General features: G+C 38.9%; 1 protein-coding gene across 1 annotated transcript; it reads right to left on the reverse strand.

The window, feature by feature from the left end:
- Positions 1-8,024: 8,024 nt before the first annotated feature.
- On the reverse strand, positions 8,025-16,440 carry cd4-2.2 (CD4-2 molecule, tandem duplicate 2). The gene is given in 10 exon segments (XM_045217740.1): positions 8,025-8,390; positions 10,287-10,327; positions 10,698-10,817; positions 10,819-10,847; positions 11,199-11,627; positions 12,143-12,280; positions 12,433-12,547; positions 12,549-12,619; positions 13,699-13,747; positions 16,134-16,440. Coding segments are annotated over 9 exon segments (1,050 nt in total). The 5' UTR covers positions 13,736-13,747; positions 16,134-16,440; the 3' UTR covers positions 8,025-8,320.
- Between the last annotated feature and the right edge of the window lie 506 nt (positions 16,441-16,946).

Here is a 16,946-nt window from a genome sequence, read left to right on the forward strand (position 1 = left end):
CTAGGAAGAGCCTTAGCGGTTCCAAACTTCTTCCATTGAAGAATGATGGAGGCCACTGTGTTCTTGGGAGTTCAATGCTGCAGAAATGTTTTGGTATCCTTCCCCAGGTCTGTGCCTCGACACAATTCTGTCTCGGAGCTCTACGGACAATTCCTTTGATCTCATGGCTTGGTTTTTGCTCTGACATGCACTATCAACTGTGGGACCTTATATAGACAGGTGTGTGCCTTTCCAAATCATGTCCAATCAATTGAATTGACCACAGGTGGACTACAATCAAGTTGTATAAACATCTCAAGGATGATCAATGGAAACAGGATACACTTGAGCTAAATTTCGAGTCTGATAGCGAAGGGTCTGAATACTTATGTAAATAAGGTATTTCTGTTTTTTATTTTTAATACATTTGCAAACATTTCTGAAAACCTGTTTACATTGTGTGTAAATTGATGAGGAAATGTTTTTTATTTAATCAATTTTAGAATAAGGCTGTAACGTAAGCAAAATGTGGAAAAAGGGGAAGCGGTCTGAATACTTTCCGAATGGACTGTTAAGTGTCCTGCATGAAAACTACTTGCTCCAATGTATGAACTCCAATGTACTTACTCCAACTCAATGTATGTTTACAGTAAAGTGCACAGTAAAATGTTAAAATAAAAGCAAGTAATATCTAATTGTCTGTATTTAAACATATCCGAGAGAGCTTTTAGCTCTCTACAGGTGAGTAAGGAAAAGAAGGTCCCATGACTGAAACATCAGAATTATGAAACAATTGCCAAAATAATTTAGCATGGGGTATTTTTAGCAAACCACACTGAACACTTGTTGTGAATTGGGTGACATTATGTTTTGTAATCACCATAAAAACCTTGTCATAAGCTGACGTATGTCTGCTAGAATTAAAAACGACAACCCAAGTGGAAACACAAGAGGGAGGACCAAATGTCAAACACAATATCTCAGTCTTACTTTGAATGGAGAAAACTAATCAACGGAGAGAGAGAGAGAGAGAGAGAGAGAGAGAGAGAGAGAGAGAGAGAGAGAGAGAGAGAGAGAGAGAGAGAGAGCTATTAGTCATGTTTATGAAAGAATGAACGAGGGAATCCTTGTGTCACATTATGAAAAATTATCCTCGCTTGCACAGTATTGGAAACATGAGAATATTTCTAGTGACTAACCAAAGGAAGCACCTGCCTCAGCCTGAATGGCTGTTCTCAATTTTTTCAATGCACCTGCAAGAAAAGACCAAAATATAGATATAGTTGATAACACAATATGTATGTTAAGACTGTCTTACTTTACTTGAACAGGTTTTCTCCTTTTGTGTTCATAGGCAGCCATCAATTCCTTTAATAGGCCAGACCAATTTTAGTCAGTAGTGCTCTTCAGTACTCAAGTATACTGTACGTGGCGTAACAGTAAACTATACCAGTAGCTTAAAGCTACACACATGTCCAATGACTGAAATCAGACTGAAACCAGTACTGGTTAGTGTTACTGTAATAGAGACTACCATTTAGGCCCAAAATAAGATACAAGTAACCCAAACCAATGAAATGCAAGTACATATTCTAAACAGAATATCTGAATAATATCTGAATATCTGAATGGTGCTTAGTGTGGCTTTATAAAATACTGTGCTGATTAGGCTACATGTTGGATTAAAATGTGGGGTGAATACTATAGCATTGAATGTATTCACAATGAAGTCATACCGTAAATCCATAGAAGTATGTACATTTACTCACTTCACAGGGTGATGTGCAAATCCAAGTACAATGTACACCATTTGAAAAATAGTGCTTTATGAAAAGTACATTTCTGTTTGCGTGTACTATTGTGAACTCCGTTTTCAGAATTACATTTGCTGGGATTTGCAGCCCTGGGGCTAAATGCGTCTGGATTGAAGACTGCACCAACTTGAGTATTCCAAATCCATTATTCTATCGTAACATTTTATAATAATACATTTTAAGGTCTGCCTAAATTGCTTATCTTCATCGTTACATAGTTAGTTGACCGTGACGTAAATACATGTGCTTAACTTTCTGTTCTTGATTTATACTGTATATGACTACAGGTATTTGTAAATATATGTTAACAAATACATGAATTAGTGACATATTATGATTTACAACCAAGTAATAGTTGATTAGCTATTTAGCGGACCTTTAAATAAAGTGTTACAGATATAATCCACTAACGTGTTTTGAGCTTGACTAAATATCGGCTGACAGGATTATAGATATTGAATTGTAGTAGATTCTGTGTATGCATTGCAACTGAATAACTGATCATTTTGGCTGCTTTTTAATATTATCAGCACAAGCTGGGATGTTTCCTGTTGTTCAATGGACATTTAAATGAATGATATACCCACCCAATGAATTCTTTGTTTTCATTTGAGTCTTAGTAAACAATCGTATAAATGCATATCTTGGAAATATCATATTGATTTCATGGACTGTCCTTTGTGACAGTGACAGGTACATGACTATAATGTTGTGTTCGTTCACATGACCATCTTCATGTTCCTTAACATTTAAAATAAACCTTTTTAGTGATTGAGTTTGCGGACCGTCCCTAGTAGGCCTAAACATTATTTTCCAAAGGATAGTGAAAAATACTACCGTTCAGGGTTGGGCTCAATTCCATTTCAATTCAGTCAATTCAGGAAGTAAACTGAAATTCCAATCCAAATCCAATTTAACTCAATGCTTCTCTATGTGACTGAATAAAAATTGAATTGACCTCAGCCCTGCTATCCTGGCTAATTGTATGCCTGCTACTTGTTTCCCAAATGATAAGTAAGGAGGGACCCACTGGTGAACCGTATCCAGTTCCTACTTGAACGCAGCTAAAGTCTGCGCTACTGCCAGGAAGAAAATTCAAACAGCTTTAGGTGGGACATGACCCAAAGACGTTCATGTATCATGTCTCTCCTGACACAGTTGCTGTTGTTTCCTTGGCTTCAGCCCTCATCGATTGACAGAACTTGTAACTCTCCTCAGCAATACTGAGCTGTACATATTGTACAGTATATGTATGGGCCTACATTACACCTTACAAATACTTAGAACTTTACAAACTCAAGTGCTATTGTAAATTTAATTTCTTGATTGTGGATATTATAAGAAATCTCCTCCGGAGGATTTGTGGATCTTAAAATGAAATAACTCATGGTTACAAGGGTAAAGTACTTTATCTTGTATTAGTTCTCCGATCACAAGAACGCAGCCAAATAGGAATTAGATCAACATCAAAGCTCTTCTCTTTCACTCTGGACACACACAGGTCACTTCTAGGGAATAATTAAGTGCTTCACAATAAAAGTCTTAAAGGGGTACCGTCAGTAATAATGACTCAATATAGATTCAGAATCAAAGTACTACACAAAAACCTAGGATACACTATGCTACAAGTATATGTTTTACCAAATAGGTATGGCATACCCAATGCAAATCTTACTACTATTGTAAACACACTTGTTTTTGTTACAGCGGGCCTAGGCTAGAGTACGACCAAATCAGAGTAGATATACACCAACTTGACTTCTCTGCATACACTATAGGCTAATCAATAGTCATACACATTAGTGTACTTACTCACACCAAGCACTGACTTCATAGCAATCATACAATTTACATCAAATAGCAACTGGCCAGCCGTCACGCAATACTATCAACATGCCTGAAAAATACAATCTTCAACACATTATGTCATTAAATCTCTGGAAGCATCTAAAAAAGGTGTGAGAATTGTTTAAATCACTATTGTAGCAAATGGCAACAGTGTAACGCCCCTTGCGGGACTCCCAGCCCATAGGCAGAACAGCTAACCACTGCTCCCTTTTGGGGGGGATCATAACAGGCCTACCTAGGCAAGGTTTGTTACACTATCCGCTCCATTCGGTAGAACTTGTCCCCACGCTTCACTATACCAAGACCCTCTCCAATGCAACATCCCACCACTGCCACCAATCCTGCAATTTTTGCAAACGCCGACAATGTAATGCCCCTTGCAGGTCTCGAACCCAGGTCTTCCAGCCTGTAGGCAAAACCTGCTAACCACTGCTCCAATAAGAGATAACCCCTTTTTGGGGGGATTGTAACAGGCCTACCTAGGCAAGGTTTGTTCCAGTATATTCTACATAACCTGCATGTGTCAATTCTGTTGGATGTAGCCTACAAACACTCAAACCGTTATTGTCAATAATCCATTATATCTTCCATTATATGGTTCCAGCAGTTATCTAAGCCCCATGCACTTGAAAACAATATTTACATGTACTGTATCTCAGGCAGTTGTCCAGCCTACAGCTGGTCATGTGAGTGGAATGACCATATACTCGTTTACAGTTACGTCAAAATCATATTGCGAAATATTGGCAGGTATTTCACAAGTCCGTTTCCTTATGTTCTTAAACCTCCCTGCGACACACACTATTCCACTAACATTGTATTATTAGACCCTGTGTCTTTTTGTCATTGTGCAAATTCTCCAAATCACATTGGGTACCACCAGAGAATATATGATAGATAAACGTTTATATGACTCCGGGTACCACTCATCCACAGCTATGGATTCCTTTAGTCCAATGTTATTACAATTCTTAGTAATGGCACAGTGAATTAACTTGGGTTTTTTTTTCTAGATAAAAATGTGCTTCTACATTATCCTCAGTCTGACAAATCCATCTTTATCATAAGTGCGAAAAACACATATAGTAATGCTGTACTCACCAGTCTGATGCTCTCAGTGGAGAGATGAGATCAGGTCTGACATCACTCAGACTGTACACACTGTTACACACAGGGAGACAGGAAGCTAGACTGCACTATATGATCCCCTCTGATCCTCTCACTGGTGCCTTCTGTGTCACATACACGCACGCAGGCACACACACAGACACGCACACACGCACACACACACACATACACACAAACACAGTTGTGTAAAGTACTTCAGTAAAAATACTTTCAAGTACTACTTAAGTCATTTTTTTGGTATCTGTACTTTACTTTACTATTTATCTTTTTTACTTTTACTTTTACTTCACTACATTTTCACTGACACCCAAAAGTACTAGTTACATTTTAATGCTTAACAGGACAGTGGTCCAATTGACGCACTTATTGAGAGAACATCCCTGGTCATCTCTACTGCCTCTGATCTGGCGGACTCACTAAACACACATGCTTCGTTTTTAAATGATGTCTGAGTGTTGGAGTGCCCCTGGCTATCCATACATTTAAAAAACAAGAAATTGGTGCTGTCTGGTTCACTTAATATAAGGAATTTGAAATGATTTATACTTAAATATATTTTAGCAATTACATTTACTTTTGAACACCCATGCGTCAATCTAAGTAACATAATAAAAAAATCCCCATCAAAATCTGTCAGTTTAAGCTAGAGATGTGGTCTCAATCCATCACTTCAGCCTATGTCAGCATTCAGCATCTGCGGTGGAAGGTGACCGAGCTACAGCGGTGTTTGTCAGACCATGAGACATCATAAAAATTGGTCTTCTCAAGAAAACGTCTGTAGTGTCACGGTCTTGTACAACTGACCTTGTGGAGACACACAATTCAGTCCCATTCAAAATCCTATTTTCCCTAACTCCTAACCCTAACCCTAACCCGTACTCTTACCATAACCTTAAAACCTAACCTTAACCCTAATCCCACCCCTAAACCTAACCCTAGCTCCTAACCTTAACCCTAACCCTAACCCTAACCCTAGCTCCTAACCCTAACCCTAACTTTAATTATAATCCTAACACTAATTCTAACCTTAACCCTAAACACCCTAGAGATAGTATTTTACCTTGTGGGGACCAACAAAATGTCCCCAGTTGGTCAAACTTGTGTTCGTTTACTATTCTTGTGGGAGCTTCTGGTCCCCACCATTATAGTTAAACACGTCCACACACACACACACACACATACCGTTTTTACTAGACTTGCAGTCCAAGACATCACACGACATGGTTGGAGTCTACATTGTCACTGACAGCTGTCTGCACTCTACTGCACCAGTTAGTGAAATGTAACCACTGACATTGCCACTAGAATGTATCTAATAAGAGGCTGAAGTAAGAGTAAAAAGTATACTTATTAAAAGTGAGACGAAAAACAAACAAAAAAATATGCTTTATTGGTTTATATGATCTGCATTCACTTCAATAAGAAAACACATTCATTTAACAGGCATATCAATTCATAATATAACATGCAGTTATTTAGAAAAGTAGCCATACTATATCCAAAGCAGCAATAAAGTTTACAAAACACTAACGTCTGTAAATATGCCACACTGAACAATATAACAACAAGAATCATTGCAAAATCATTCTAAAACCGTACAGTATAAGTCTCAGGCTTTGTGTGAAAATGAATAATCATTGAATATTATCTACAGTGGGGGAAAAAAGTATTTAGTCAGCCACCAATTGTGCAAGTTCTCCCACTTAAAAAGATGAGAGAGGCCTGTAATTGTCATCATAGGTACACGTCAACTATGACAGACAAATTGAGAGAAAAAAATTCCAGAAAATCACATTTTAGGATTTTTAATGAATTTATTTGCAAATTATGGTGGAAAATAAGTATTTGGTCACCTACAAACAAGCAAGATTTCTGGCTCTCACAGACCTGTAACTTCTTCTTTAAGAGGCTCCTCTGTCCTCCACTCGTTACCTGTATTAATGGCACCTGTTTGAACTTGTTATCAGTATAAAAGACACCTGTCCACAACCTCAAACAGTCACACTCCAAACTCCACTATGGCCAAGACCAAAGAGCTGTCAAAGGACACCAGAAATAAAATTGTAGACCTGCACCAGGCTGGGAAGACTGAATCTGCAATAGGTAAGCAGCTTGGTTTGAAGAAATCAACTGTGGGAGCAATTATTAGGAAATGGAAGACATACAAAACCACTGATAATCTCCCTCGATCTTGGGCTCCACGCAAGATCTCACCCCGTGGGGTCAAAATGATCACAAGAACGGTGAGCAAAATCCCAGAACCACACGGGGGGACCTAGTGAATGACCTGCAGAGAGCTGGGACCAAAGTAACAAAGCCTACCATCAGTAACACACTACGCCGCCAGGGACTCAAATCCTGCAGTGCCAGACGTGTCCCCCTGCTTAAGCCAGTACATGTCCAGGCCCGTCTGAAGTTTGCTAGAGTGCATTTGGATGATCCAGAAGAGGATTGGGAGAATGTCATATGGTCAGATGAAACCAAAATAGAACGTTTTGGTAAAAACGCAACTCGTCGTGTTTGGAGGACAAAGAATGCTGAGTTGCATCCAAAGAACACCATACCTACTGTGAAGCATGGGGGTGGAAACATCATGCTTTGGAGCTGTTTTTCTGCAAAGGGACCAGGACGACTGATCCGTGTAAAGGAAAGAATGAATGGGGCCATGTATCGTGAGATTTTGAGTGAAAACCTCCTTCCATCAGCAAGGGCATTGAAGATTAAACATGGCTGGGTCTTTCAGCATGACAATGATCCCAAACACACCGCCCGGGCAACGAAGGAGTGGCTTCGTAAGAAGCATTTCAAGGTCCTGGATTGGCCTAGCCAGTCTCCAGATCTCAACCCCATAGAAAATCTTTGGAGGGAGTTGAAAGTCTGTGTTGCCCAGCGACAGCCCCAAAACATCACTGCTCTAGAGGAGATCTGCATGGAGGAATGGGCCAAAATACCAGCAACAGTGTGTGAAAACCTTGTGAAGACTTACAGAAAACGTTTGACCTGTGTCATTGCCAACAAAGGGTATATAACAAAGTATTGAGAAACTTTTGTTATTGACCAAATACTTATTTTCCACCATAATTTGCAAATAAATTCATTAAAAATCCTACAATGTGATTTTCTGGATTTTTTTTCTCATTTTGTCTGTCATAGTTGACGTGTACCTATGATGAAAATTACAGGCCTCTCTCATCTTTTTAAGCGGGAGAACTTGCACAATTGGTGGCTGACTAAATACTTATTTTCCCCACTGTAAGTACAAAGATGCAATGCAGTAGAGGATGGTCTGACAATGCTGGAAAGATGTCAGATTACATTCAATAACATATAGGGAAGAATAACATTGTTGGTTTCATTCTTCAATACATGATTTTCAGTTTATATAATTTCATCATTAGACATAAGCCCATTTACATTATCTCAACCCCCCCTCTCTTTCCCTTGTATCTCTCTAACTGTATAAGACTACTTTTCTTTCTCTCTCTCTATCATTCTTCCATCCACCCTGTGTCGTCGATCAATCATGTTCCAGCCCATAATACTCTGCTCCATCAGCGCTGTTGCCGTGGTACAGCCGATGGCTTCTCTCTCTGTGTCCTCCGCGGTGGACCCTCTAGAGTGCTGTGAAATACATGTGTTACAATGTTAAACTTTATAATGTATCATTAACTACTTTATATTGCATAGTTCCATTTATTTTAACTATTATTTCCACAGCTAGCAAACCTGATTCAACTTGTCAACTAATCTTTAAGCACTTGAATAGGCGAATCAGGTGAGCTAGTTCAGGGCTACAACAAAATTGTAAAGGGGGAGGTTTGAAAACCACTGGTCTATGTGACTGTGCAGGGATACACAGTGGGCAGAAATTCCCTTCTATGATTCTACTAGATACAGTGGGGGAAAAAAGTATTTAGTCAGCCACCAATTGTGCAAGTTCTCCCACTTAAAAAGATGAGAGAGGCCTGTAATTTTCATCATAGGTACACGTCAACTATGACAGACAAAATGAGAAAAAAAAATCCAGAAATTCACATTGTAGGATTTTTTATGAATTTATTTGCAAATTATGGTGGAAAATAAGTATTTGGTCAATAACAAAAGTTTCTCAATACTTTGTTATATACCCTTTGTTGGCAATGACACAGGTCAAACGTTTTCTGTAAGTCTTCACAAGGTTTTCACACACTGTTGCTGGTATTTTGGCCCATTCCTCCATGCAGATCTCCTCTAGAGCAGTGATGTTTTGGGGCTGTCGCTGGGCAACACAGACTTTCAACTCCCTCCAAAGATTTTCTATGGGGTTGAGATATGGAGACTGGCTAGGCCACTCCAGGACCTTGAAATGCTTCTTACGAAGCCACTCCTTCGTTGCCCGGGCGGTGTGTTTGGGATCATTGTCATGCTGAAAGACCCAGCCACGTTTCATCTTCAATGCCCTTGCTGATGGAAGGAGGTTTTCACTCATAATCTCACGATACATGGCCCCATTCATTCTTTCCTTTACACGGATCAGTCGTCCTGGTCCCTTTGCAGAAAAACAGCCCCAAAGCATGATGTTTCCACCCCCATGCTTCACAGTAGGTATGGTGTTCTTTGGATGCAACTCATCATTCTTTGTCCTCCAAACACGACGAGTTGAGTTTTTACCAAAAAGTTATATTTTGGTTTCATCTGACCATATGACATTCTCCCAATCCTCTTCTGGATCATCCAAATGCACTCTAGCAAACTTCAGACGGGCCTGGACATGTACTGGCTTAAGCAGGGGGACACATCTGGCACTGCAGGATTTGAGTCCCTGGCGGCGTAGTGTGTTACCTGATGGTAGGCTTTGTTACTTTGGTCCCAGCTCTCTGCAGGTCATTCACTAGGTCCCCCTGTGTGGTTCTGGGATTTTTGCTCACCGTTCTTGTGATCATTTTGACCCCACGGGGTGAGATCTTACGTGGAGCCCCAGATCGAGGAAGATTATCAGTGGGATGTATGTCTTCCATTTCCTAATAATTGCTCCCACAGTTGATTTCTTCAAACCAAGCTGCTTACCTATTGCAGATTCAGTCTTCCCAGCCTGGTGCAGGTCTACAATTTTATTTCTGGTGTCCTTTGACAGCTCTTTGGTCTTGGCCATAGTGGAGTTTGGAGTGTGACTGTTTGAGGTTGTGGACAGGTGTCTTTTATACTGATAACAAGTTCAAACAGGTGCCATTAATACAGGTAACGAGTGGAGGACAGAGGAGCCTCTTAAAGAAGAAGTTACAGGTCTGTGAGAGCCAGAAATCTTGCTTGTTTGTAGGTGACCAAATACTTATTTTCCACCATAATTTGCAAATAAATTCATTAAAAATCCTACAATGTGATTTTCTGGAATTTATTTTCTCAATTTGTCTGTCATAGTTGACGTGTACCTATGATGACAATTACAGGCCTCTCTCATCTTTTTAAGTGGGAGAACTTGCACAATTGGTGGCTGACTAAATACTTTTTTTCCCCACTGTATAGCAATAGAGTAGTTACCGGTTACACTGGCAGTAGTTCTTCACCTTCCGGCCTCTTCTCTGAGGGAGAAAAACATAGTACTGTCTTTCTCTTTCATTGGCTGTTCAAGCACTTGCTCCACTTGAATATAACAAAATAATTATTTAATTGGGTTATAGACACAGCCGCGAGAAGTAGGGGTGCTGAGGGTGCTGCATCACCCCCTGAAAAATCTGAAAAAAAAAAAAGGTAAATATATTTTTTCTCACAACAGTAGTGCATTTGGCCTTTACTTGTCCTGTGTTAGCGGACCGATATAGCTGTCTGTAGCGCGGGCAAAAAAAAAATACATATATATATATCTATCTATATATGCTTATAGAACAATTTGGGTTATAAGTTTGGAAGTGAGATTTTCATTGATCCCTCCCCTCCTGCCTGTCTCCTTACCTTCATTCTTCTGTTCCTCAGGTGCAGGAGAAAAATGGTCACCAGGAGTAAGATCACCACCAGGCACCCTGCTCCCACTGCCACCCACACCCACAGGCTTAAGTCCAGTATGGACACCCCTCTCAACATGCTGCTGGCTGGATTTGGTACCTGAGAAACACACAACCAGGGAGCACCTCAGCGAAGACCTGAAGTGGCACTCAGCTCAAAATCTCTGTATTGACGTCAATGCACGGTTGACTCAAAATGTGGCATTTCACACTGGTTTCTGAAGTTAGGATTCGTCCCCTATTTGTCAAATGGTGTGGAGATGGAATTTACCACCGTTTTCTTGTTTCTGAGAAACAATAACGTTTAGTTTTTTACTTTTTTAACAACCTTTCCTCCCACCCTGAATTGACCAATGTTAAGGAGAGATTTAATAAAGTAGGAGCTTCCAATACCTTTCCCATGATGAATATGAAACTATGTATTCAGTGTTCATAAGGTAGTGATACTCACTGTGATAGCATGGTGTTGCTGTGTTTACATCAGAGTTAGGTCCACTGTGCCCCTGCCCATCATCTTCGCCCTCTACCGGAAGGAGGGCGAACCTGAGCGATAAAAGACAAAAGCATTGTTATATTCATTACTATCATGGTTGTATTGGGGATGCTACCAAAACCACCTATTATGTACTTTTCACGTTGATGGTCTGAGTCTCTTTGTGTGTCTTCTCATCCTGAGTAATCTGACATGTCCATTCTCCTGTGTCTGACAGGGCCACAGGGCTGAAAGAGACCTTCCCAGAGCCAGGTCCTCCAGGGGCCCCTTTCGTCTCTCCACCTGGACTAAGCCACTCCACACTGGGCAAGCGATCCACTCCTGTCACCTGGCACTCGAGGGTAGCATTGGTGCCCTGGAAGAGGACAGTGGAGGGGTGGACCGTGACTGGTTCAGACAGCGGTGGGGGTAGAGGGGGAGAGGGAGGAAGGGAGAGGGAAAATAAAGAGGGAGGGGTAGAGTATGAAAATAAAGAGGAGGAAAAGATAGGGAGAGAAGAGACAGAGGGAGAAATGTCTATGTTGAACATGGAATCTTTCGCCAACATGAATTCTGTCATTAGAATTTACCTCTGGTGCAGACCTGGGTTCAAATACTATTTGAAATCTTTCCAATACTTTGAGTATTTCCTTTAGCCTGCCTTGAGTGCTAAATGGGTGGAGATTGTACTTTTGAGAAGTTTCTATTGGTTCCATTGCAACATGGAAGCTCAATCAAGCACAGATACAGCATTTGAAATCATTTCAAATATTATTTGAACCCAGGTCTGCTCAGGCGGTCATTCAAATGTACTAGCAATAATAATATCACTTCACTATCACTGCTATAAAAACTGCTAGTCTGCAGGACATGTGTCCACATTCACTTGCCAGACACCCCCATAACCCTATGCGGAGTGACACCTGTGACAAAGTAGAGTCTGTGCTCCATCTTGCTCCTGTCCACTGTACAGATGTAAAGTCCGGCATCACCAGCCTGTAGAGCAGAGATTTCCAGCCCGTCCCCTCTCACCTTTGCCCTTTCAACCATGGGAGCCTTTCCTTACGTGGGGAAAAGACAAGCAATACTGAACATGTACAAAAGGCCATGTATGTACATTTTCTATACTGTATATGATCTATGCAGTATTTTGGGAAACTTTTTCATGAAATGAACTGGGCATAAATATTGTCCCGAGCTCTTTTCTATCCACCTCTCCGTATCTTGCCACTCTTCCCTTTCATCTCCACAATCAGCACAGATTCAGTTCCATCCACAGCTTTATGTCTCCACTCTACATCCTTGTTAGACGTCTTGACTCCACAATCAAATTTTGATGCTGTCAGACTGCCCCATTCTCTTGTAGACCACCTCACCCACCACATTGAGAATGCACAGGGCTGAGCGGAGAAAGAGAGCGAGAGAGAGAGAGAGAATAAGAGAGGGAGAGAGAGAGTGCGAGAGAGAGAGAGAGTACTGCAATCACTTTATTATTATTAAAGTACTTCTATTACTTGAATTATTATTTATTATTAACTTTCCATTTCAATAAAGCATACTGAATTGAAATTGAATTGACAGAGAGAGAGATCTGTTTATTTATTTTCCCTTTCATACTTAAACTATTTGCACATTGTTACAACACTGTACATAGACAATAATATAAATGTATATATTATTTTAAAACTTTTGTGAATGTAATGTTTACTGTTAATTTCTGATTGTTTATTTCCCTTGTTTATTTCCCTTTTGTTTATTGTCTATTCCACTTGCTTTGGCAATGTAAACATATGTTTCCTTGCCAATAAAGCCCTTTGAATTTAATAGAAAGAGAGAGAAGAGAAAGGGAGAGAAAGAGAGGTGTGTGTGTGTGTGTGTGTGTGTGTGTGTGTGTGTGTGTGTGTGTGTGTGTGTGTGTGTGTGTGTGTGTGTGTGTGTGGACGTGTTTCACTATTCTTGTGGGGACCAGAAGTCCCCACAAGAATAGTAAACGGATAAAGAAATGGACCAACTGGGGACATTTTGTTGGTTCCCACAAGGTCAAATGCTATTTCTAGGGGGGTTAAGGTTAGAATTAGTGTTAGTGTTAGGGTTAGAATTAGGATTATGGTTAGGAGCTAGGTTTAGTTTTAGGGTTAGGAGCTAGGGTTAGGTTTAGGGTTAGGTTTTTGGGTTAAGGTTAGGGTTAGGGTTAAGGTTAGGGTTAGGGTAAGAGTACGGGTTAGGGTTAGGTTTAGGGTTAGGGGTTAGGGAAAATGGGATTTTGAATGGGACTGAATTGTGTGTCCCCACAAGGTTAGCTGTACAAGACTGTGTGTGTGTGTGTGTGTGTGTGTGTGTGTGTGTGTGTGTGTGTGTGTGTGTGTGTGTGTGTGTGTGTGTGTGTGTGTGTGTGTGTGTGTGTGTGAGAGAGAGAGGTAAAAGTAAAATGAATACAACATTTGAATATTTCAATCATGTACGGTAGATCTTTACCCACCAAACACAATCCAGGAGAAGGTCTTCATATTGGACATTTTATCTGAAATCTGGAATACAAATTTAAATTACATTCATGTAGTCAAAATGCATAGAACATTTTAAGTAGAGATTGACACTTTTGAAACATATAAAATGTAAAATATATACTATAACAAATTATTTTAAACCTTTGTTTGGCTTAAGTACATTTCTAAGTAGAGTTTAATCTAGACTTTATGTTCTTACATGGCTTCTGTTTGAGCTTAAAAATAAAAAATGAACTTGTGGGTTCTAACCACATGGCTACTTCCTCTCTCTCTCTCTCTCTCTCTCTCTCTCTCTCTCTCTCTCTCTCTCTCTCTCTCTCTCTCTCTCTCTCTCTCTCTCTCTCTCTCTAACATTTATATATGTATAAGACAATCAAATGTTTATCTGGGAAAAAAGTCAAAAGAGTCAAACGTTTCATTGCATGATTAGAGATGTGATGATAGAAAAGAGTTTAACTCAGAAAACTATCTTACTCCAAACATTTGACAAATTTCAATAACAGGTAGATTTATATATAATAACATGAATAAGCATATAGGCCTCTCTAACTGATAACAAAACAAAAACATATGTAATGAATTGTGATTGAGTATATAAATAAGTATATTCATCATCACCATTATTATCAAAATACTCAGATATGAACAGCATTAGTCTATATCAGAGCAAAATACTAAAACTTTGTGCCATAACTCATAGTTCATGGATAGAGATCCCAGTAAATAAATTACCTGAAAATCTTTAACAAAGGTACTGAATATTATCATTTACAGGATAATTTTAGTTATATGTTTTCAAGAATGATATTCCTCCGAAGATGGTTTATTGAAAATAAATCATCTATCACTCCACAATTGTTTTAGTAAATAGTAATTGTATATAATTAACTCATTTTCACTATTTGTTTAATTCAGATTGATCATAATAACATAATCTATTAGAGCTGTATTTAGTAATTGGGGCTTTACTACTTTACAATACTCAGCTTTTATTTGACCAACTTAATTAAATGAAGACCCATTTATTTATAATGATACTATATGCCTACTTGAAATCGATATTTCACTTCATCAGGTTTTTGATATCGATATGATTCTTAACACTATCTTTGATAACTTTAAAATATTAAATTATTCCACAAAGCCTATGTCTGAATACCATGCTATTCACAGAGGTGAATTATAGGGCTACTTTTAAAAAGTACTGTAATTTACTAATAGGAATCAACTTTATTATGAACCATCTGTAATCAAATAAAACATCTGACAAAATTTCAGTAGCTTAATCATTCTTAGATTCTTATTTTTATGATGTATTATATCACATTGATTAACTCACAAACAGTGATAGGCTACAGACAATTATTGTTTGATATTGTGTAGGCTGTTCATCTATGGTTTATTTATTTGCATAGAAGTAGCCTAACAAATAAAACATGGTTAAAAAAACGTAGATGCCTGCTCGATAAAAGCCTATACTACAATATCTAATCGATATACTATTGATAAAGAGCTATTCATTTGCTATAACTATTATTTTGACACATATAATTATTTAAGTAAATGAAACAGCCTACATTTCTTTGTGTGTTACAGAACATTATAATAGCCTACTGATCGTGGTGATTCATCAGTGTTAAGGCCAGGCACCACAGGCTGAAATTACATTTTTGCATCTACCTATCAGTTTTGAGATTTGTTGGTGTTTTGATCAGTTAATTTTAGTATTTTCAAAAAGTAAACATACAAATGTCAAAAACTTGATACAAAATCTAGATTTCTTTAGTTTATCATACTACCATCATCAACATTTTAACGCATTTTAAACACTTTAAAATCGACATATATCAATATTTTCTAACTCACTACATTAGATTACACATAATTTAAAAGCCCATTTCATAGAGAACGTCACAAACTGGACTATATTTAGTAACTTACTTGTGATTCGGTCTAAACTAGGTGTTTGGTAGTCTAAATTCAGTGTATTAAGTGCCATTTCCCGAAAGTCAGACTCTTCCCACACCCCAACTAAGAAGCATCTGCGTTAACCAAATTTTAGTCAGGTCCGGAGTGTTTAACAAAATGAAACCAAAATATTTAGGCTGGCTTCGTCCAGAAAAATGGATTTGGGCAATATGCTAATATGAGATATTGCGTCTGTAAAAAATATTTCAGAAAAAATGTAATATAAAAAAGTGTTATATTTGTGTCTACATTCAACTGGTAAAAGTTGATTGCCCGTCCCCTCTTCCCCAGTCCCCTCTCACCTTCAACATTTCCCACCTTAAAATAAAGAATACAACTCTCCTCTCTGGGTAAAAAAAAACATATAGCCCATGCAACTGAACTAGCTCCAACAAACGTATGGGAACATTAATATTACCTGATCTGATTTGTAATTTACCTGAAATGGATTCTCAAAACGTCTTAGGATACAAAAATCCGAATAAAAAAAACTCAACTTTGTCCTTTCGCGACAATACACTCAAGACAGAGTATGCGTTGAGGATAGTGAAGAGATCGAGCGGAAAAACGTCTGCATTTTGGAAAGATTGTGGTTTTACGCATGCTACTTGCCTGCGCCTTCTTTGCAAACACCTTGTTTGATACTGCATTTACCTTCCACCACAGTGACCCAACTTCATAAGAAATGTGCTCCTTACTATTAAAGGTGCAATCTGAAAAATTTGCTGTTTATGGGAAACCTTGCATTTGCGCTGACTGACTGCAAATAACTAACTAACAAGTGTCGTGAGTGACATACTTTTGTGTGATTATCCTTTATGAGGTGAAATTGCTGACAGTAATGCCACTTGAACGGCTAATGTAAATATAGTAGGTACTTTTGCATTAGCAATAGTAGCCTACTTTAAAAAATCTACCACATAAAACCACGCTATTAAACCAAATAGGCTATTATCAGTTTTGCCATATAATTGGCAAAACTTCCGGCCTATCAACCAAACAAATCGAATGGCAAAACTGATATTCTGCAGTGGGATTGTCTTGGGTGTTCCAGGCATGTGGCCATAAATTAGTTCTTAGAAGAGCCTAGTAGCAGCAAACGTAGAATGAGTCCAAACGTAGTATGGTGTCAGGTATCACCAATTAACCCCCCAACCAATCCACACAATGGTCCCACTCCCACACGGTGATGAAGACTAGACCTATGGTTGCACTCACCATGCGTCCCTGGCATGTAACCGACCTCATGAAG

This window comes from Coregonus clupeaformis, unplaced genomic scaffold (assembly GCF_020615455.1).
Source record: "Coregonus clupeaformis isolate EN_2021a unplaced genomic scaffold, ASM2061545v1 scaf1211, whole genome shotgun sequence".
Lineage (NCBI taxonomy): Eukaryota > Metazoa > Chordata > Actinopteri > Salmoniformes > Salmonidae > Coregonus > Coregonus clupeaformis.